Source organism: Pseudophryne corroboree, chromosome 4 (assembly GCF_028390025.1).
Source record: "Pseudophryne corroboree isolate aPseCor3 chromosome 4, aPseCor3.hap2, whole genome shotgun sequence".
NCBI lineage: Eukaryota > Metazoa > Chordata > Amphibia > Anura > Myobatrachidae > Pseudophryne > Pseudophryne corroboree.
This window is the reverse complement of record NC_086447.1, coordinates 410011607-410033696: the sequence shown is the minus strand read 5'-3', so window position 1 is coordinate 410033696 and position 22090 is coordinate 410011607. Positions and strand designations below refer to the sequence as shown.

The 22090-nt window shown below is 47.3% G+C and overlaps 1 protein-coding gene across 12 annotated transcripts in view; it reads right to left on the bottom strand.

The window, feature by feature from the left end:
* Window positions 1-22090, bottom strand: part of FAM135A (family with sequence similarity 135 member A) — a 325004-nt gene that overhangs the window by 72894 nt on the left and 230020 nt on the right. For 11 of the 12 annotated variants that reach the window (XM_063916772.1, XM_063916769.1, XM_063916771.1 and 8 more), the window contains one exon: window positions 8984-11285. In XM_063916772.1, the coding sequence (XP_063772842.1) occupies window positions 8984-11285 (2302 nt within the window). The remainder of the gene's footprint in view (window positions 1-8983; window positions 11286-22090) is intronic. The other variant, XM_063916780.1, reaches the window with a different exon arrangement.

Here is a 22090-nt window from a genome sequence, read left to right as displayed (position 1 = left end):
TGGCTTCAGCAACACCAGCAGTGTGTTCCGCCCCAGAACCGTTACCCTCAGAAGCAGACATGATATAACTTGCAGTATGAGGTAACACAGTACAATTATCAGCAGCACAATATCCCAAACCCAAACCCCTGCGCAGTGTAGTCAGCACTGGCAGAGATAAAGGAGAGATATGGTGACCAAATCACAGAGAAAAATACGTAATACAGTATATCTTTGTGAAAATCCTATATTAGATAACACCTGACGCACCAAGCCCCCTCAGGTTATAGAATATAGGGATAGCAAGTTGAGTGAAAGACACGAGATGGACAACACTGAGCTATCAGATGCACACACAGAAGGTCACAGTTTGTACAATGCAGAGGTTATTACAGACAATAATACTGCACTGGACTAGCTTACACAGCTATATAACAGTAGATATAACAGTACACAGTAAGAACTGGATGTATATCACAGGGTAATTCTACTATAAAACCCTGACTAAATGCACTCTTTCTTAACTATCACTGTCTAAAAAGGCAGGTAGAATACTTAAGTGTCATGTGAAGGCACAGCGCTGACAGCCAGGCGGCTATACATAGGAGGATTTGCCCAAGCAGTCCCAGGAACAGTGAGCTGAGGGATAAATGCGCCGCAGACACTGACTGGGAGTGAGGAAAAGACAGATATGCAGCTCCAGGGCGGGAACATTTGCGGGAAATGGCGCCCTGGGGCTTCAGGTCTAAGCCTTATCCCCCTTGCTGGCAAAACCACCGGGTACTGTGGGCGATATAAGAAGTGGTTTAGAGAGAAAACCCGACCTGCGCCCATGCCCTGGTGATCTGGTGGGATCGCCTGTACTGCCACAGTGTCCACCGCCAGCGCGCACGGCCCGCCTCCCACTGACCGCAGCGGATCGCGATAAAGACCGGGTCCCGCGAGCGGGACCCACTTAACACCTCCCGAAGCGCGGCCACGCGATCCTGGAGTGCCCCAGCCGTGTGTGTCTAACATGAAGAAAACCGGAGCCTCCGCTGTAGATACCCGGCAACCAGGGCTCGGGAGTGTACAGCGCCGCTGGGGAGAGCTGGAGCAGTGAATGTCACAAAACATTTACCACCGCTGCTGCCCTTGAAGTCTTCACTTTTTACCTCATAAAAAGCTTTTCTCAGGGCTGCTTGGAGCAGCCCCTCTGTTAAGTGCCTGCTTACTGCAGCACCAACTGACAAACTGAGCTCCTGTGCTGGGAGGCGGGGTGATATAGGAGGCGGCGCTGTGCATTCTGGGAACAGTCAAAGCTTTGAGTCTGTTGGTGCCTCGGATCAAGATCCTACTCTACACCCCATTGTCCAAACTTGTGGAGCCCAGTGTAACCCGCAGCAGAAATCCTATTTTCTCTAGCATCCATAAGGGATATTGGGGACAGATTAGTAAAATGGGGATGTCCCAAAGCTTCCAGAACGGGCGGGAACGTGTGGAGACTGCTGCAGCACTGCCTGCCCAAACTATGTATCCTCTTTGGGCAGGGTATCAAATTTGTAGAATTTCACAAAAGTGTTCTTCCCTGACCAGGTAGCCGCTCAGCATAGTTGCAAGGCCGAGACTCCACGGGCAGCCGCCCAGGAAGAGCCCACTGACCTTGTAGAGTGGGCCTTCAGAGACTGAGAACAGGTAAGGCTGCCGACACATAGGCCTGTTGGATAGTAAGCCTAATCCAACGAGCAATGGACTGCTTTGAAGCAGGACAACCCTTTTTCTGCGCATCAAAGAGCACGAACAAGGAATCCGTCTTCCTGACCCGAGCTGTGCGCCTGACATAGATCTTCAAAGCACGTACAACATCCAAAGACTCCGGAGGAGCCGAACCGTCAGAACAGGACGGACCCACAATAGGTTGATTCAGAAGAAACGTGGAGACAACCTTCGTCAGGAACTGCTGTCTATTCCGGAGCTCACCTCTGTCCTCGTAAAAGACCAAGTACGGACTTTCACACGATAAGGCCCCCAATTCTGAGACGCATCTAGCAGAAGCCAGGGCCAACAACATCACTGTCTTCCATGTAAAGTACTTGTCTTCTACTGTCATCAGAGGTTCAAACCAGGAGGACTGTACAAATTTCAACACTACATCCAAAGCCCAGGGTGCCGTAGGCGGCACAAAGGAAGGTTGTATGTGGAGTACCGCTAGCAAGAAGGTCGTTCAGGCAACACAGCCAATTTCTTCTGAAAGAAAATTGATAGAGCTGAAATCTGGACCTTAATGGAACCCAGACGTAAGCCCTTATCCACACCAGCCTGCAGGAAATGTAGGAAACGTCCCAAGTGAAACTCTGCAGGCGGATACGTACGTTCCTCGCACCAAGAGACATATCTGCTAGGATGTTCCGCTTGACTTCCATGCCGTCAAACGAACGGTCCTTGCTGAAGAAGATCCTTTCTTAGCGGCAAAGGCCAAGGGTCTTAAATGGACATGTCCAGAAGAGCTGCATACCACGCCCTTCGGGGCCAATCCGGAGCAATCAGGATTGCTTGTACTCTGTGATGTCTGATCCGCTTGAGCACCCTTGGGATCAACGGCATCGGAGGAAATAGGTAGACCAGCCGGTAAGGCCAAGGCGACGTCAGCGCATCCACTGCACTCGCCTGGGGGTCTCTGGTACGTGAACAGTAGCAGCGAAGCTTCTTGTTGAGGAGAGACGCCATCATGTCGATCGGCGAGCATCCCCACCTGTCGACAATCTGTTGAAACACCTGAGGGTGTAATCCCCACTCCGCCGGGTGGAGGTCGTGGTGACTCAGGAAGTCCGCTTCCCAGTTGTCCACTCCTGGAATGAAAATTGCGGACAGAGCCCCTGCATTTCTTTCCGCCAAGAGAAGTATTTTTGACACTTCTCGCATGCAGGCCTTGCTTTTTGTCCCTACCTGTCGATTGATGTATGCTACTGCCGTGGCGTTGTCCGAATGAACCTGGATCGCCTGATAACTGAGTAGAGGGGAGGCCTGAATCAGAGCATTGTAGATAGTCCGAAGTTCCAGAATGTTGATTGGAAGTAGGGCCTCTTGGGCAGACCACCCTCCCTGGAACTGCGCCCCCTGGGTAACAGCTCCCCATCCTCTCAGGCTCGCATCCGTCGTGAGGAGGATCCAATGCTGAATCCCGAAACGTCGACCTTCCAGCAGGTTGGAAGACTGTAACCATCACAGGAGTGAAATCCTGGCCTGGGGTGACAGCTGAATCATCCGGTGATCTGAAGATGAGAACCAGACCACTTGTTCAGGATGTCCAAATGGAAGGGTCTGGCATGGAACCTTTGGAACTGTATCGCCTCGTACGAGGCCACCATTTTTCCCAACAATTTTATGCAAAGATGAATGGAAACCCAAGCAGGTCGGAGAACCATGCGAATCATCTCTTGAAGTGTTCTCTTCTCGTCCTCTGGGAGGAACACTCTCTGAGCTACAGTATCCAGTATCATACCCAGAAATAGGAGCCTTTGAGACGGTTCCAGTTGAGACTTCTGTAGATTGAGGATCCACTCTTGGTGAGACAGAAGTTGGATAGTGCGATCTATATGGAGTAGTAGAAGCTCCCTGGAACTTGCTTTTATCAGGAGATCGTTCAGGTAAGGGACAATGTTGACCCCCTGGACTCCGAGCTGGAACATAATTTCTGCCATCACCTTCCTGAACACCCTCGGAGCTGTAGACAGGCCGAAGGGCAACGCCTGAAACTGGTAGTGATCATTCAGTAGGACGAACCGCAGATAGGCCTGATGAGGAAGCCAAATAGGGATATGGAGGTAGGCGTCCTTGATATCCAGGGACACAAGGAATTTCTGTTGTTCCAGGCCTGCGATCACCGCTCTCAACGATTCCATCTTGAATTTGAAAACCTTCAGGTAAGGATTCAAGGACTTCAGATTCAAAATGGGTCTCACAAACCCATCTGGCTTTGGCACTACGAACAGACTGGAGTAGTAACCTTGTCCTTGCTGTACCAGGGGTACTGGAACAATGAACTGGACCAACTTGTCAATGGCCAGTAGTAGCGTAACACGCATATGTTCCAAAACTGGTAAGCCTGATTTGAAAAATCGTTGGGGAGGAGCACCGTCGAACTCCAGCTTGTAACCCTGAGAGATAAGATCCCTTACCCAGGCATCGTGGCAGGAACCGTCCCAGATGTGGCTGTAGTGACGTTACCGAGCTCCCACCACGAGATCCCCTCGGGGTGGGTGGGCACCGTCATACCGAAGTCTTTGTGGAAGCTGAACTGGTGCTCTGTTCCTGAGAGCCAGCAACGGCTGGTTTCTTAGGCTTACCTCTGGAGCCTCTAGCTGCACTGGAGGCACCCCGGGCCCTAGAATGAAATATGGAGGACCGAAAAGGACTGAGTAGACGGTCCCGGGTAGGTACGCCTAGCGGGCGGAGCCCCTGAAGGGAGAAACGTAGATTTCCCAGCAGTAGCTTTGGAGATCCATGCGTCCAATTCACCTCCGAAGAGCCATTCACCTGTGAGATTCCATATTGCGTCTGGAGTCAGCGTCTGCAATACACTGATGCAACCATATGGCTCTGCGTGCAGACACAGCCATAGCAGTGGTTCTAGCATTAATATTGGCAATCTCTTTAAGGAAGTCACAGAGGACTCTTGCCGTGTCCTGAATGTGTTTTAGGAAAGTTACAGTAGTAACCAAGGTCATGTCACCCGAAAGACCCTCCTGAATCTGAGTAGCCCACGTATGAATCGCATGTGTCATCCAGCAACCAGCAATGACCGGTCTTTGAGCTACACCTGCAGCAGTGTAGATAGATTTCAGAGTGGTCTCAATTTTCCTATCCCCCGGGTCATTTACCGTAAAAGAGCCCTGAGCAGGGAGCACCGCCTTTTTAGAAAGGCGAGAGACTGAGACGTCTACTGCTTCTCAGAATTTCCTGGCTTCAGGGGAAAATGTGAAAGTATTTAAAAACCTTTTGGACACCTGATATTTATTATCTGGATTTTTACAGGCTAATTTAAATAAATCATCCAATCAGGAAAAGTGACTGGCATTTGTCTTGTGGGAGGAAAAATTACTGCTGATTAGTAGCGTCTTCCAGGGGGAGCTTTAACACCTCCCGTATAGTCAATATGAGGGGTTCGATACCCTGTGTAGGGGTGGAATCCCCACTAATGGGATCCCCATCATCCCCATCCACCAGTACATCATCATCAGAATCTGATAGGATTGGCTACCTGTAGTAGAGAGCGGGGGATGGGAAGCATCAGCCTTGGCAGTTAGGCTAGCCACTGCTTGTTGCAGTTCTTGTGTTTTATTGGCATTGGCAGTGAGCTGAGATGACATAGCCGACATTATAGTTTTAATAGCCCCCAGCCAGGAAGGCTCTGGATTCTCCCCCATGTTGTTATCAGCATTTTGTGATGACTGACAACACTGGTCACAGGATATGGAGCCGGACGAAATAGGGGAGAATCTGGCATTACAAACATTGCATAACTTCTGTTTTACCATAATGAAATACAGAAACAATACACATACAGCACAGACTGAATACAATACAAGTCTGCCCTATTGCATGTGAGAGGAGACACAGAAAAGAGGACACCAGCGCACCCAACACTGTACAGCCCCAGTGAGACTGTCAGCGTTTAATGTAGTAATATACAACAGTGATACTGCTGTACAGAGAATTCCCTAGAGGAATGTAAATTGTGCACTAATAGCGGGCTCTCTCCCTCTACACCCGGTACCAGTGATCCTGTGGACGTTTGGAGGAGCTGTATGAGGCTGCTGCTGCTTATGCAGAGGAAGGCGCCAAAATGCAGCTGAGACCGCTCTGATGTAGCTCCACCCCCCGCCATGGCGCCGGAGCTACTAATACGTTTTATACTGGCTATGTCTCCAACAGGCTTTGTAGCCTCACATAAATGCTTGGTATAAACACACCTCCAGCCAGTCTCACGCAGGGGCACCCGCGGGTCCCCACCAGGAAGGACCCATATGCCTCACTCACGCTACTGCCGCACAATGAACCGGGGGGCCCCTCGGTTTGCACTCACCTTGACGATCACCTTCAGGCTCTGTTACTATGTGCGGCAAGGACAGCTAAGGCGCAGTGCCCCGCTGAGCAAACAGACCCTCAGGACGGTGGTCCTGCAGCAGAGAAGTGGCTCTGCATCTCATGAGGCCAGTGACCATCTCCCCGCCCCCCTAACTCCCACGGCGCAGGTATGCTGTTGCCCAAACAGCATACTGAAATAAGCAAAAGTTTAAATGAAATTGAAGAAAAACTCTGGAGCTTGCAGAGTGTGCATCCTCTTTTTTCTAAACTGCCTGTGGGAGGGGGCATAGAGGTGAGGAGCCAGCACACCCAGTTGAAGAAATTTAAAGTGCACTGGCTCCTTTGGACCAGTGTATACCCATCGTACTAATCTGTCCCCAATATCCCTTATGGATGCTAGAGAAAAGGAGTCTTCTACACAGCAAAAAACATTGGACTTTATCGCTAATTCCAGTACATGAATATTTAATCTTATTTAGTGCCCTCATATTCTGTTTTGTGTTAGATCCTCTGTTAACCAGGTTCAGAAATACATCTATCTAGAGATGTTTAATATATCTATCTATCTATATCTATATATATATATTTATTTATTTAAATTAACAATTGCACTTTTTTATATTCTAATTGGCCACTTCCGAGTGGGTTTAATATTGACAGCAGGACTACAGTGCGGTTTTTATCAGCCAATTAGAAAAATATCCCCTTTTTCCTATAGCTCTGCTGTTAGATTTGTCCTTAATTTTTCTAAATCACACTTTATATTTTTAGAAACACACTGCACCAGGGTTAGAGTGTTAGCTTTATGGCCCTTCTTACAGTCTAGTGCAGCGGTGGCCAACCTGCGGCTCTCGAGTCGCATGCGGCTCTTTCATCCTCCGCATGCGGCTCGATCCGCTCCCGGCCACCGCTGCCCGACACAACGCACTCACAGCAGGTCTCCAGTGGCGGTGTCTATCTAAAATTCGGCGCCGGCCCGCGAGCCAATCAGAGCTCGCGGACCGGCAGCTAAGGCTCCTGATTGGTTGCCGGACCGCGAGCTCTGATTGGCTCACGGGCTGGCGCCGTATTGAAGATAGACACTGCCGCCGGAGACTGAGGGGTAGCAGAGGTGCACGCTGGGGAGTGAGGCACTGTGGGGGCATGTGTATCAGCACTGGGGCATATCTGGCACTGTGGGAGGCACTGTGGGGGCATGTGTATCTGCACTGGGGGCACTTTGGGGGCATGTGTATCTGCACTGGGGCATATCTGGCACTGTGTGGGCATATCTGGCACTGTGGGGGCATGTGTATCTGCACTGGGGGCATATCTGGCACTGTGGGAGGCACTGTGGGGGCGTGTGTATCTGCACTGGGGGCATATCTGACACTGTGGGGGTATGTGTATCTGCACTGGGGCATATCTGGCACTGTGGGGACATATGTATCTGGCACTGTGGGGCATATATGTATCTGGCACTGTGGGGCATATATGTATCTGGCACTGTGGGGGCATACGTGTATTTGGCACTGTGGGGGCATACGTGTATTTGGCACTATGGGGGCATACATGTATTTGGCACTGTGGGAGCATACATGTATTTGGCACTGTGGGAGCATACATGTATTTGGCATTGTGGGGACATGTGTATCTGGTACTGGGGGCATATATGTATCTGGCACTGTGGGGCATGTGTATCTGGCACTGCGGGCATATATGTATCTGGCACTGGGGGCATATATGTATCTGGCACTGGGGGCATATATGTATCTGGCACTGGGGGCATATATGTATCTGGCACTGTGGGGGCATGTGTATCTGGCACTGTGGGGGCATGTGTATCTGGCACTGGGGGCATATATTTATCTGGCACAGTGGTGGCACCCATTTTTTGGCATTTTTATATGTATGTGGCACTGTACAACATGACTGCACAGGGTTATGACACAAGGTCACACTCCTACAAACGTCATACCGAAAGGTGTGTGCACAGAAATGGGGCGTGGCTTTGTGACAACTAGCCCCCCCCCCCCCCCCCATTTTTGCGCACGCGCATGGTAGTGGCTCCTGCCCTTGCCTATGGATCTTTTCTGGCTCTTTGCCTCTGACTGCTTGGCCACCCCTGGTCTAGTGTTATATGTGAATTACAGTTACTCTGTTGCTCTTCTTATGCACAAATCAGTCATCAATATTATTTTTCTTTGTCTTTTTGTAAAATTAGCTCTTCGACAATAACAACTGAACAACAAACTATAAGTGGCTTAACCCTAAAAAATAACATCTGGATCACATGCAGCATATAAACTATGATGAAGTGATGCTGGAATATTAGGTTCACTGCAGGTGGTTATGGAACCAGTAAGGGGAAAAGGAATACTCCTGACTTAATTTGGAATTAGCTCAATGGAAATCGCAAACTTGAAAAGGTTACGGTAACTTGAAAGAGCTCTATATGAATACATTTAGAGAGCAGGAGCTATATATCATGATACAATATCAGGCAATTAAACCCCTTGTGCAAATGTTAAACAATTCCTATTTCTAGCTCCCAGTTGCTTGTATTCAGTACTTTATTACTTGCTACCTTCCAGGTATATTACAATAGAAGATGCCCAGTAGATCAGTGGCTAGTGTAAACTTCTTTTTATGAAATACAAAAAGATGAGAAAGGTGGGAATAGTCACTAAGCATTATGGTTTACTTTAAATTGTTTGGATTTAAACAGCCTTCACTTCATTATTATTTTATTAGCTACTGAGTCTTATTATAAAAGGATTATGTTTTACCTCTGAGCACTCCCAGGTATGTTTTTATTCTGTATGCGAGAAGAATGTATCATTGTTATTGTAACTGTGTCCTATATTTTACTGATGCAGAAACATAATTCAATAGGAAACACATTAACAAAACATATGAAAATATGGAGGTTAAATAAAAAAAATAAAAATCTACTCACGCTAGCATTAAAGGCTTTGGAGAGCTTTCATACCAAGCGAGAGAGGATGAAGATCCAACTATTGCACCACCCGGTTGCCTTGTAATAGTGTCAAGTGTGTTCCTTGGAGTAAATGCGATGCCACAAGGAGAGTCTCTCAATGTATAAGAAAACGCTAAACAGCTGGTTGTACAAACTCCAGGCATGGTCATGGCATCTTTGAAATATTCCGAACTAATATGGTCAGATCTCAAACTCTTATCATGGATAACTTCACATTCAGGATCTTCGGACTTATATAATGGGCCATCTGTTTCCTCATAGTAGCCATTCTCAATCATTTCTTCATCTTGTTCATCGTCATCATCATCATCTTCTTGCAATGGTTGACCAGTTAACTGCAGCTTTGTATCATCTTTTGCATGACTAGCATATGTTAAATCATTTGCAGGGCTGATGTCAGAAATATCAGTGCTGCTTTGAGAACCAAAATAATTTTCTACAAAACCTTGTCTGACAAGGTCGGTGCTGTTAGCAGAGCAAAGTATAACAGCAGAAGGACTTCTACTCACAGCTTCAGTCATATCTTGGTTAGTCTGTTTAGGTTCAACACCAGTATATTTCTCTTCATCAACAACAACTGAACCAGAAATCACAGATGGTTCTCCCACAACGATAACTTCTGGATCAAGTGCAACATGAGAGCTCTGATGAAGTGTTTCTGGAATTTTAGGTTCTCTGAAAGTGGTTATAGAGCCAGTAAGGGGAACAGGAATACTTTTGAACTCATTTGGAGTTTCCTCATCAGAAATAGCAAACTGGAAAAGGTCTCGGATGCTTGAGAGGGAGGAATGCACAGACATATTTTCATTGTCAGAAAATACAACACACTGAGGCTGTAAGAGTATGTTAGATTGCTTGGGATCAAATTTTGGCATTTCAACTGCACCCAAATCTAGGACAGTTTTACTATCTCTCAACTGGCTCTCAGGCACAATTGAAATATTTGAACTTTCATCTGGAGAAAGCTCATCGTCATCAGAAGGCAAGGAGTTTATAGACGTCAAAGACGACTGGATTTCACTGAGGGCACTAGTGCTTTCCGTACAGTGGCTTTCTACAGTAGTTTTAAGGTTAGATTCTGGTTTGAGCAACATCTGTGACAAAACTTTATCAGTTGAAACAGGGTCACGCTCGGCTACATTTTCTAAAGATGATTCTGGATTTGGATGAGTTGCAAAAGAGCTTGGTTCACTTTCTACACCTGAGTCAGAAAATCTTGACGATGCACAAGTTATGCTGAAATCTGGCAACTTTATTGTATCCCCACTGACTACAATGTGGACCTCCTTTGAGGTAAGTTGTGGCTGGTTGTGTTTCAGCTTGGAGAGAGCATCTCCGTTCTCAGATAATTTCATATTAGCTGCCAGAGCAACATCTTTTTCAAACACTGAATCTGGTTCCAGTAATTGGGTTACTCCACTAGGCAAAGCAGATAAGCATTGTCCCTGCATGTCACTGTTAATAGTAATGTCTTTACAAACCTCTGGTTTGGAGCCAAAAATAACAGTTACTTTTTCACCCTCGTATGCGTTCCTGCTACTTGGCTTAACCTCTATTGTCCTCACTCCAGAAGGTACTGTGGTTTGAACACCACGGCACCTTTCTTCTTGCTGTGGTGCACTATCCGCTTGTGTAACCCCAGTACCTGCCTGTTGCGTGCTGAGTGTACCTAAAATGGTGGAAGTGGAGAAAGGCGTTAGATTACTGTAATCCCAAGAACTGCTCTGGTTTATCTCAGAATTGTCACCACTTACAGAAAGTGGTTTGTTTGTGACTATGTTAGATGGCAGAGGGTTATGCCCCTTTTGCCATGTATGCAACCCACATGACTTAGTGTCACTTGCTAGAAACCCTTGACTAGGGTTATGTCCATCCTTATGGCAATGTGAAGGCCTGCCTTCAAATGGTTTAGACATAGCTTCTGCTGTAGCTGCTTTCAAACATTTGTAGCTCACTAAAACTACAGAGTCCTTAGAATTTTGCTTCACTATCTTTTTTGGATTATCAGGTTTCATTGTTCTCATAAGTTTATTTACTTTAGTTTTTGATTTATTGTCATCTTCATATTTAGACTTTTGTGTTTTTATTAGCTGCTTTTCACCTTCAAGACACAGAGCAGGACTGGAGACACCTTCAGCTCCAACTTTTAGTTCTGGGCTGGAAGGCCCATAAACAGATCCTTCTTCATTATCAGGTTTCTCCAATTTATTAGAATCTGATCTTTGCAAGTTCTGAACTCCAAGCCAAGGGCCATCCAAATCTGCAATGTGAACCAAAGCTACATCAATGAAATGTATGCTTGTTTAGAATACAGAACCCACGTTTAACTTACTTAACATGTCTGTGTAAAATAACCATACTAAGAAACATTGCACAAGATCAATCATTTGGTGGCTTAGCAATACTTATAAATTGATTACGCAATTTCCAGTTTGTCTATCTTTGTCTGTGAGGTATACCGGTGAAACTCAGAAAATTAGAATATTGTGCAAAGGTTTCAACCTGCCGGGTGCCCTCCATTGTGTTTTAGTATATGCAATAGGTAGCGGCAGCACTCACAGTCAATAAACCGACCCGGAATCTGATTAGAATTTCAACGTTTCGATTTTAGTGTAAAATCGTCATCAGAAACTCCTGATGACGATTTTACACTAAAATCGAAACGTTGAAATTCTAATCGGATTCCTGGCTGGTTTATTGACTGTGAGTGCCGCCGACTACCTGCTGGATATATATATATATATATATATATATATATATATATATATATATATCTATCTATCTATCTATCTACAGAAATACAGAAACGGGGTGAGAATGGCGCCCTCTAGTGCAGTGTTACTGGTTCTTTTGGATGCCTTCACCATAAATATATAACACCATTAAAATGCAAAAGTACCATTTCTGGTGGACCATGCCAATGTTTTAAACGCCTGTGTTCTTAATTATTGGGTGGAACCAACCCTTAGGTGCATCCAATCAGGACTGTCAATGTCACTGAATCCCCAAACCGATATCCAAATACACCGGAAAAGATAATACTACAATAGTGTTTTACCGTAAAAACGTACAATATTTATTTGAAACAAACAGTAAATCTGGAGAGTTTTTGGAATCATCAGGTAGGTAGATCAATGTGGTCAATGTGCCTCCCTAAACGCATTTCGCCCTTGTGCAGTGTAGCTGGATTTCCTCAGAATTGTAAGTAATGTGAGCCTGGCTCCCTTTTTTATACCCTAGGTAATGTGTCTAACCATGGCTGATTGAGGGGGTGTTTACCACGCAAACCGCTATGCAAAATGTGTCACTTCCTATACTGCACACTGAAATATCATCTCCCTTGGTGTCAGGCGAGAATCAGTGGAGGGCGCCATTCTCACTATATACGTGTGTGTGTGTGTGTGTGTGTGTGTGTGTGTGTGTGTGTGTGTGTATATATATATATATATATATATATACACACATATTATACACACATTTATATATATATATATATATATATATATATATATATATATATATATATATATATAAAATAAGATTTTACTCACCGGTAAATCTATTTCTCGTAGTCCGTAGTGGATGCTGGGAACTCCGTAAGGACCATGGGGAATAGCGGCTCCGCAGGAGACTGGGCACAACTAAAAGAAAGCTTTTAGACTACCTGGTGTGCACTGGCTCCTCCCACCATGACCCCCCACCAAGCCTCAGTTAGGATACTGTGCCCGGAAGAGCTGACACAATAAGAAAGGATTTTGAATCCCGGGTAAGACTCATACCAGCCACACCAATCACACCGTATAACTTGTGATACTATACCCAGTTAACAGTATGAAATATAACTGAGCCTCTCAACAGATGGCTCAACAATAACCCTTAGTTAGGCAATAACTACATACAAGTATTGCAGACAATCCGCACTTGGGATGGGCGCCCAGCATCCACTACGGACTACGAGAAATAGATTTACCGGTGAGTAAAATCTTATTTTCTCTGACGTCCTAGTGGATGCTGGGAACTCCGTAAGGACCATGGGGATTATACCAAAGCTACCAAACGGGCGGGAGAGTGCGGATGACTCTGCAGCACCGAATGAGAGAACTCAAGGTCCTCCTCAGCCAGGGTATCAAATTTGTAGAAGTTTGCAAACGTGTTTGCCCCTGACCAAGTTGCAGCTCGGCAAAGTTATAAAGCCGAGACCCCTCGGGCAGCCGCCCAAGATGAGCCCACTTTCCTCGTGGAATGGGCTTTTTTTTTTTTTTTTTTAAATAAAGTATTTTTATTTCGAAGGAGAGTAGTTTGCATACAGACATTGCATAACAGGAACACATTAAACACGTAATGACATGTCCTCATCGGGGAACAGCATTCACTTTCGACTTATTTTCAAACTATGTCATTTGCTCATAGGCGCATAGGAATGTACAGTTATATATATCATTATTTTGCATTATCCGTACACTCTAGTATTCATGAAATCACATTATACTTTGTTTTGTTTCCCCCCCCCCCCCTCAAATATAACTCTTACGGACAATCCGTCCGAGTAAAACCCTTTAAAATAGAAGAAAACAATCAGAAACCAAACACAGAGAGCCCCAGAAATAAAAAAATTAAAAAAACAAAGAGACAAAAAACATTATGGGGAAGAGGACGCATTGGGGGATACTAGCCCTCTAAATCCTACCCTGTCCAGATGGGCACAGAGCCACTCTCTCATTCACAACCCATTGGGTGAGAGGGAAGCCTATGGCCCTAGAAGATCATAACTTGGCAAATCCAGGACCTGTTAGTAACCCTATCACCATTAAGTTGTAGGGTCTGGGACGGAGTATATGGATTCCAGCCATGGAGACCAAATTCTTTCAAATTTAGCGGAGGCATTGTGTTTCATATAAATGTATCGTTCCTTAAAAACAGTGTCGTTTATTAGTGCCTTAAGAGCAGGGAGTGTAGGGCCCTTAGGGGCCATCCATAGCCTCGCAATGCTCACCTTCGCCATTGCACATATGTTGCGAGCATATAGGCCCTCTGGACCAGACACAAAGTCAGAGCTACCCATTCCCAGGATGCAAAATTGCGGAGTAAGCATGGCCTCGTCCACCCCTGTGTTCCCCAGAATCGATCCGACCCCCGCCCAGAAAGCCCGCAGCACCGGACAATCCCAAATGAGGTGCCAAAAAGTACCTGCAGTCATCCCACACTTAGGGCAGTCACCCACACGACCCGTCCCGAATTTGGCCAGTCTGGCCGGGGTCATATATATTCTATGCAAAAGGAAGTATTGTATCTGTTGATACCTGATGGATTTGGTAACCGTGCACGGAGTTTCCAAAGCAAGGGCCCAGTTCTCTTCATCTATGGGGCCCAGATCCTGCTCCCATTTGACACGGAGACGTGTCAAAGGATCTATATGGAGTTTGGCGAGTAGATAACCATAAGCATGGGAAATCATCTTAACTCGACCCAGCATACTTACAAAGGTCTTAATGGGAAATGGTATAATTTTAGGGGGGGAATTGGCGAATTGGGACTGCAAGGCATGTCTGAGCTGGAGGTATCTAAAAAAATAGGAGTTAGGCAAATTAAACTCATCTTTTAGTTGTTGGAAGGATTTGAGCGTATTATCCGTATAAAGGTGATTTATGGAAATCACTGATTTAGAGGCCCAAACTTCCCTCCCCTCGAGCGCATACAGTTCAGGGAGCCATTTAGAATACCAGAGGGGGGTGTCCGGGTCCAATCCATCAAATTTCAAAAGAATTTTTAGTGCCTGCCACACCTTCATGGCTTGGTATATAAGAGGAGGGAGGAACCGGGCCAAGCTCCCACTCAGCAACACCTGCAGGGGGGATAAGTCGGGGAAGTAGAATTGGACAAATACCCAGTGTAGAGAAGTGACGCCAGTATCCTGTACCCATGCACTAATATGAGACAGCTGAGCGGCATAGTAGTACATCTGAAAGTTTGGCAAGGCCAGACCTCCGTCGCTGCGCAGCCTGGTGAGAGTGTTCAGTTGTATTCTAGGACGTTTGCTAGCCCATATTAAAGAAGACAGGACACTATTCAATTTTCTAAAGAAGGATGGATGAATATATACAGGGGATTGCAGAACCACATATAGAATCTTAGGTAGTATTATCATTTTTACGAGGCTGACCCTGCCAGATACAGTCAATGGAAGCTTACACCAAGTCTTGGATTTACGAGTAATTTGTTGCATGATCGGATCAAGGTTCAAAGGTGTAAAGTCAGAGGGGTCATTGGTTACCTGAATCCCAAGATATTTAAATTTCGCCGTCCAACATAGCGGTAGGGAGATTTTAGGAGCAGCATGGGGGGGGGGGGGGGGCAATCACAGGCATAATAGAGGACTTAGACCAGTTAATATGAAGGCCTGAATATACACCGAACTCCTCAATCAATTGCAAAACTGTAGGCATAGACCTGGTGTAATCCTGCAGAAACAACAGCATGTCGTCAGCGTAAAGGGCAATCCTATCCTCACGAGGGCCGGTATGAATGCCCACCACGCCTGGGTGGGACCTTATTAGACAGGCCAAGGGTTCGATGGCCAGGGCAAACAAGGTTGGGGACAGAGGACATCCCTGCCTGGCCCCGCGAAACAGGCGGAACGAGGGAGAGATATAGCCATTCACTGAGATCCTGGCAGTCGGGTGCTGATAAAGCAATTTAATCCATTTTATAAAATTAGGCCCGAAACCCATAGCTGTCATGACCTCCCATAGATAGGACCACTCGATACTGTCAAATGCCTTGGCGGCATCCAGTGAGACCACTACCGAGTCAGAGGGGAAGTCATATGGGATTTGTAAAATGGTATATAATCTACGTAGGTTAATAGAAGTGGACATCCCTGGCATAAAGCCGGTCTGGTCGGAGTGGATAATGGAAGTAATTATGGTGTTGAGTCGAACTGCTAAAATCTTTGCCAGGATCTTAGCGTCAGTGGGAATCAATGATATCGGTCTATAGGATTCTGGGGATCTAGGGTCTTTTCCGGGCTTCGGGATCACTATAATAATCGCCTCCGCCATAGAGGGGGGAAGTTGATCATTAACAAAAATATCAGAATACAGGGCGTGAAGCCTAGGACCGAAGAAATCAATGTGGGTCTTGTATACCTCTGAGGGGATGCCGTCATAGCCCGGTGCCTTGCCGCTGGGAGACAAGCCAATAGCCGCCGTTACCTCTTCCAGAGTTAAGGGTGCCTCCAGCATCTCAGAGGCCTCCGGGGGGAGTGTGGGTAGGGGAATATTACTTAAATAAGCGGAGAGGTCTGATGTCGAGTCTACCAGTTGTGAACTGTAGACCTCAGCATAGTAGGAGCGGAATAGCTGCGCAATTTCCGGCGTGGTGTTCACAAGGGCGCCATCGCTACCGGTCATCTGAGCAATTGTAGAACCTGGGCGGTCACTGTGCACCAATCGAGCCAACAGGCCACCTGGCCTATCGCCCTGCATGTAAATATTAGTAGCCTGAAATAGAAGCGAGCGCGAGTTTTTATCAGACAGATGAGCCACCCATGCCGACTGGGCCGCCAGCCAGCGTACCTTCAGCGCAGGGGTGCCATCCACCAAGTATCTAGATTCCAAATCCCTGGCGTCACTCTCAAGGGCTCGCTCTCTCTCCCTGCAGGACATTTTGAGGGCAGAAATACGTCTAATATACGTTCCCCTTAGGAATGCCTTAAATGAATCCCAAACCACTGTTCCGGGGGCCGAGCCTACATTGTCAGTAAAGTATCCCTCCCACTGAGTCACCTGGTCAGAGCAGTCACCTATTTGCAGCAGCCAGGAAGGATGCAGTTTCCAATAAGATTGACCCCTCTGGCTCACCATAGCGAGAGTCAACACCATAGGGGAGTGATCAGATATACCCCGGGCCTCGTATTGGACGTCAACCACCCTAGGGAGAAGAACGGGGGAGAGTAGGGTCAGATCGATCCTGGAGAACGAACCATGCGTGCCAGAGAAGCATGAAAACTGTCTAGTCGTAGGGTGCCGAGCTCTCCACACATCCACCCACTGCAAATTATTCAGAAAATCAGCAAATTTAGTAGGACTAGAGCGGACCCCAGCAGCCTGCGGAGAGCGCCATCTGTCTAAAGCTAAATTCATGACATTGTTAAAGTCACCCAAGCAGATTACCGGGGTGTCCGGAGAGGAGGCTATGAATGAAGCGGCTTGCTGTAGTACATCGTACGAGAATGGGGGGGGGGGATATAAACCGCCAGTATGTAGTAGGGTTGGGAACTAAGTCTACATTCAAGGAACACAAATCGACCGTATTTGTCAGTCTTGACCGATACCAGCTCAAATTGGACCGATTTCTTTATCAGGATTGACACACCCCTGGAGGAAGAGGAGTGAGAAGCGTGATAGGCCCAGCCCACCCAGGGTCTTCTAAGTGACAGTAACCTATTCCCCTCCAAGTGAGTCTCGCAGAGACATGCAACATCCGGGCCATATTTCCGAAGTGTAGTTAATACTAAGGAACGCTTTATCTTATTATTTAAACCTCGAACATTCCATGTCAGAAATTTCAAATTAGCCATAGATCTGGTAATATTCTATGTAGTAACCTAAAGATACAGTCCAGCGAATATTCCTGGAAATTGTTAGTGAGGGTAATAACAGTGCTATACTACTCAATCCCTGATTCTTAATCGACAGTATCCAATGCATCAGACATACTTCCCACATCAAAATGAATGTACTCCAAAACAAATTTAAGCATGAGAAAAATAACAAACTATAGAAAGAAAAAAACTTGTGTAAGGCACAGCAACAAGCTGTTCGCTGAACTCTCCCCCCCTCCCCGTATACCACCCCTAACTTCGGCATACTTAAATCCCAAACTATCGTTTCTATCTCTCAAGGGCTAAATACTAAACAAAACCCTTAACCAAAGTCAAGCGATCAAGAGAAAGAAAAGAAAAGTCCTGAGCCGCCAAGGGGGGGCTCCCTGGACAATGGGTAGATGCCTCTGGTGGTCCCAACCGATCATTAGACAGTGCAGGGCCTCAATCCGGGGCCATCTGGTGCGCTCCCGGAGCATATCTGTCCAGCCATTGGGCCGCCTCTCTAGGGGAATTGAAGAATTTGGTTTCCCCGTCCGCTACCACCCGGAGTCGGGAGGGGAATAGCATAGAGTAGGAGACGTTCAGGTCTCTGAGGCGCCTCTTGATAGGCATAAACTGGGCTCGATCCTTCTGGACTTCCGCGGCAAAATCAGGAAAAGCAGACACGGTAACCCCGTTTCTGGTAAGGGGGCCTTTTGTGCGTCCCAACCGGAGGACCGAGTCACGGTCCTTATAATGCAGAAATTTGGCGATGAAGGTGCGCGGAGGGGCGCCAGGAGGTAGAGGACGAGATGGTATCCGGTGTGCATGCTCCACCGTAAACTGTGCCGTGAAGGATTCAGCGCCGTACAGTTCCTTAAGCCATGACTCCAGGAAGACCTCAGGCTGGGAGCCCTCCTCCTTCTCCGGCAGGCCCACAAATCGCACATTATTTCTACGCAGCCGACCCTCCATGTCTAGTAATTTGGATTGAAGGGATGTTACTTGCTGGGTTACCGTGGAAATAGATTGTTTCATAGGACGGCACATATCCTCCAGATTCGAGACACGGGTTTCTGCCTCTCCCACTATCTCTCGTATGCGCTGGACATCCGGCCGAAGCAGTGAGAGATCACATTGCACTTTCTCCATCTTATCTGAAAGACGCTGTTCCGATCCAGCTATTGCCTCCAGCACTTGTTGAAGAGATGGAGCTGCGGGTGTGTTAGGGGATTCAGCAGCTGTTGCAGATGGGGAGTAGGAGTGGGACGGAGAGGCCCCCTGCGAAGCGGCCTGCGAGGCCCGTTGGTTTAGTGGGTTAGGTTGTCTGGCAAATTTCTCCAGCTTCGCCGCAGCCGTGCGCTGGCCGTCCCGAACCATGACGGACAATAGGTAGTAACAGACACTCCGGTATAATCTCAGGTCAAAAGCGTAGAAGGAGACTTCAGCAATGAGTGAATTTTAGGGTTGTAATAAGCAGAAACACATCCGCAGCTGGTCTCCAAAGTAGTAGGCAAATGTAAAAGAAAGTACTGGCAGCGTCCCAGAATATAGGTGAGAGCAGGAGCGATGCAGTTATTTAGTATGTAAAATAAGACAGCAACTGAAGTCAAAGTGTAATTTGATCCAAGGAGGTAGAAGTCACTCACCAGTTACATATCAGTCAGCCTTTAAGTGAGAGTGTTCCCTCTATGACTGGAAGCAGCAGTCCAGAGTAGTGGGGCCGGGAATCTCCAAAATTGAGGCCGGGGATCCGGAGGAGGTATAGGCCGCAAATCCGGAAGTATGTCTCCTCGGCCGTACAGACCCCGGGGAGAGCGGGGAAATCGCCTGCCGGTGCCCTGCAGCGTAGGGAAGAAAAGCAGGGTATTCAGGCACACCAAAGGGGCCAGGATATTACAGGAGGATGTTTAATCCAGGGAGCTCCCGGGATCTGCTTCCTACTTCTGTGCTGCCGTGGCCACGCCTCCGTGGAATGGGCTTTTACTGATTTAGGATGCGGCAATCCTGCCGCAGAATGCTCCAGCTGAATTGTGCTACAAATTCAACGAGCAATAGTCTGCTTAGAAGCAGGAGCACCTATTTTGTTGGGTGCCTACAGGATAAAAAGCGAGTCAGTTTTCCTGACTCCAGCCGTCCTGGAAATATTAATTTTTAAGGCCCTGACTACGTCCAGTAACGTGGAATCTTCCAAGTCCCTAGTAGCCGCAGGCACTACAATAGGTTGGTTTAAGTGAAAAGCTGATACCACCTTAGGGAGAAACTGGGGACGAGTCCTCAATTCTGCCCTATCCATATGGAAAATCAGATAAGGGCTTTTACATGACAAAGCCGCCAATTCTGACACACGCCTGGCCGAAGCCAAGGCCAATAACATGACCACTTTCCACGTGAGATATTTCAAATCCACAGTTTTAAGTGGCTCAAACCAATATGATTTTAGGAAACTCAACACCACGTTGAGATCCCAAGGTGCCACAGGAGACACAAAAGGGGGCTGAATATGTAGCACTCCCTTTACAAATGTCTGAACTCCAGGCAGTGAAGCCAGTTCTTTCTGGAAGAAAATCGACAGAGCCGAAATCTGGACCTTAATGGAACCCAAGTTTAGGCCCATAGTCACTCCTGACTGTAGGAAGTGCAGAAAACGACCCAGCTGAAATTCCTCTGTTGGGGCCTTCCTGGCCTCACACCACGCAACATATTTTCGCCAAATACGGTGATAATGGTTTGCGGTTACTTCTTTCCTGGCTTTTATCAGCGTAGGAATGACTTCCTCCGGAATGCCTTTTTCCTTTAGGATCCGGAATTCAACCGCCATGCCGTCAAACGCAGCCGCGGTAAGTCTTGGAACAGACAGGGCCCCTGCTGTAGCAGATCCTGTCTGAGCGGTAGAGGCCATCTGCTTCCCAGTTGTCCACTCCCGAAATGAACACTGCTGACAGTGCTAAGACGTGATTCTCCGCCCATCGGAGAATCCTTGTGGCTTCTGCCATCGCCATCCTGCTTCTTGTGCCGCCCTGTCGGTTTACAAGGGCGACTGCCGTGATGTTGTCTGATTGGATCAGTACCGGCTGGTTATGAAGCAGAGGCCTTGCCAGACTTAGGGCATTGTAAATGGCCCTCAGTTCCAGAATATTTATGTGTAGGGACGACTCCTGACTTGACCAAAGTCCTTGGAAATTTCTTCCCTGTGTGACTGCCCCCCAGCCTCGAAGGCTGGCATCCGTGGTTACCAGGACCCAGTCCTGTATGCCAAATCTGCGGCCCTCTTGAAGATGAGCACTCTGCAGCCACCACAGTAGAGATACCCTGGTCCTTGGAGACAGGGTTATCAGCCGATGCATCTGAAGATGCGATCCCGACCACTTGTCCAAGAGGTCCCACTGAAAGGTTCTTGCATGGAACCTGCCGAATGGAATTTTGCTTCGTAAGAAGCTACCATTTTTCCCAGGACTCGTGTGCAGTGATGCACCGATACCTGTTTTGGTTTCAGGAGGTCTCTGACTAGAGATGACAGCTCCTTGGCTTTCTCCTGCGGGAGAAACACTTTTTTCTGTTCTGTGTCCAGAACCATCCCCAGGAACAGTAGGCGTGTGGTAGGAACCAGCTGTGACTTTGGAATGTATAGAATCCATCCGTGCTGTTGTAGCACTTCCCGAGATAGTGCTACTCCGACCAACAACTGCTCCTTGGACCTTGCCTTTATAAGGAGATCGTCCAAGTACGGGATAATTAAAACTCCCTTTTTTTCGAAGGAGTATCATCATTTCTGCCATTACCTTGGTAAAGACCCTCGGTGCCGTGGACAGTCCAAACGGCAGTGTTTGGAATTGGTAATGGCAATCCTGTACCCCAAATCTGAGGTACTCCTGGTGAGGATGGTAAATGGGGACATGTAGGTAAGCATCCTTGATGTCTAGGGATACCATGTAATCCCCCTCCTCCAGGCTTGCAATAACCGCCCTGAGCGATTCCATCTTGAACTTGAATTTTTTTATGTATGTGTTCAAGGATTTCAAATTTAAAATGGGTCTCACCGAACCGTCCGGTTTCGGTACCACAAACAGTGTGGAATAGTAACCCCGTCCTTGTTGAAGTAGGGGCACCTTGACTATCACCTGCTGGGAATACAGCTTGTGAATTGCCTCTAGCACAGCCTCCCTGCCTGAGGGAGTTGTCGGCAAGGCAGATTTGAGGAAACGGCGGGGGGGAGACGCCTCGAATTCCAGCTTGTACCCCTGAGATATTACTTGAAGGATCCAGGGATCCACCTGTGAGCGATCCCACTGATCGCTGAAATTTTTGAGGCGGTCCCCCACCGTACCTGGCTACGCCTGTGGAGCCCCCGCGTCATGCGGTGGACTCAGAGGAAGCGGGGGAAGAATTTTGATTCTGGGAACTGGCTGACTGGTGCAGCTTTTTCCCTCTTCCCTCGTCTCTGTGCAGAAAGGAAGCGCCTTTGACCCGCTTGCTTTTCT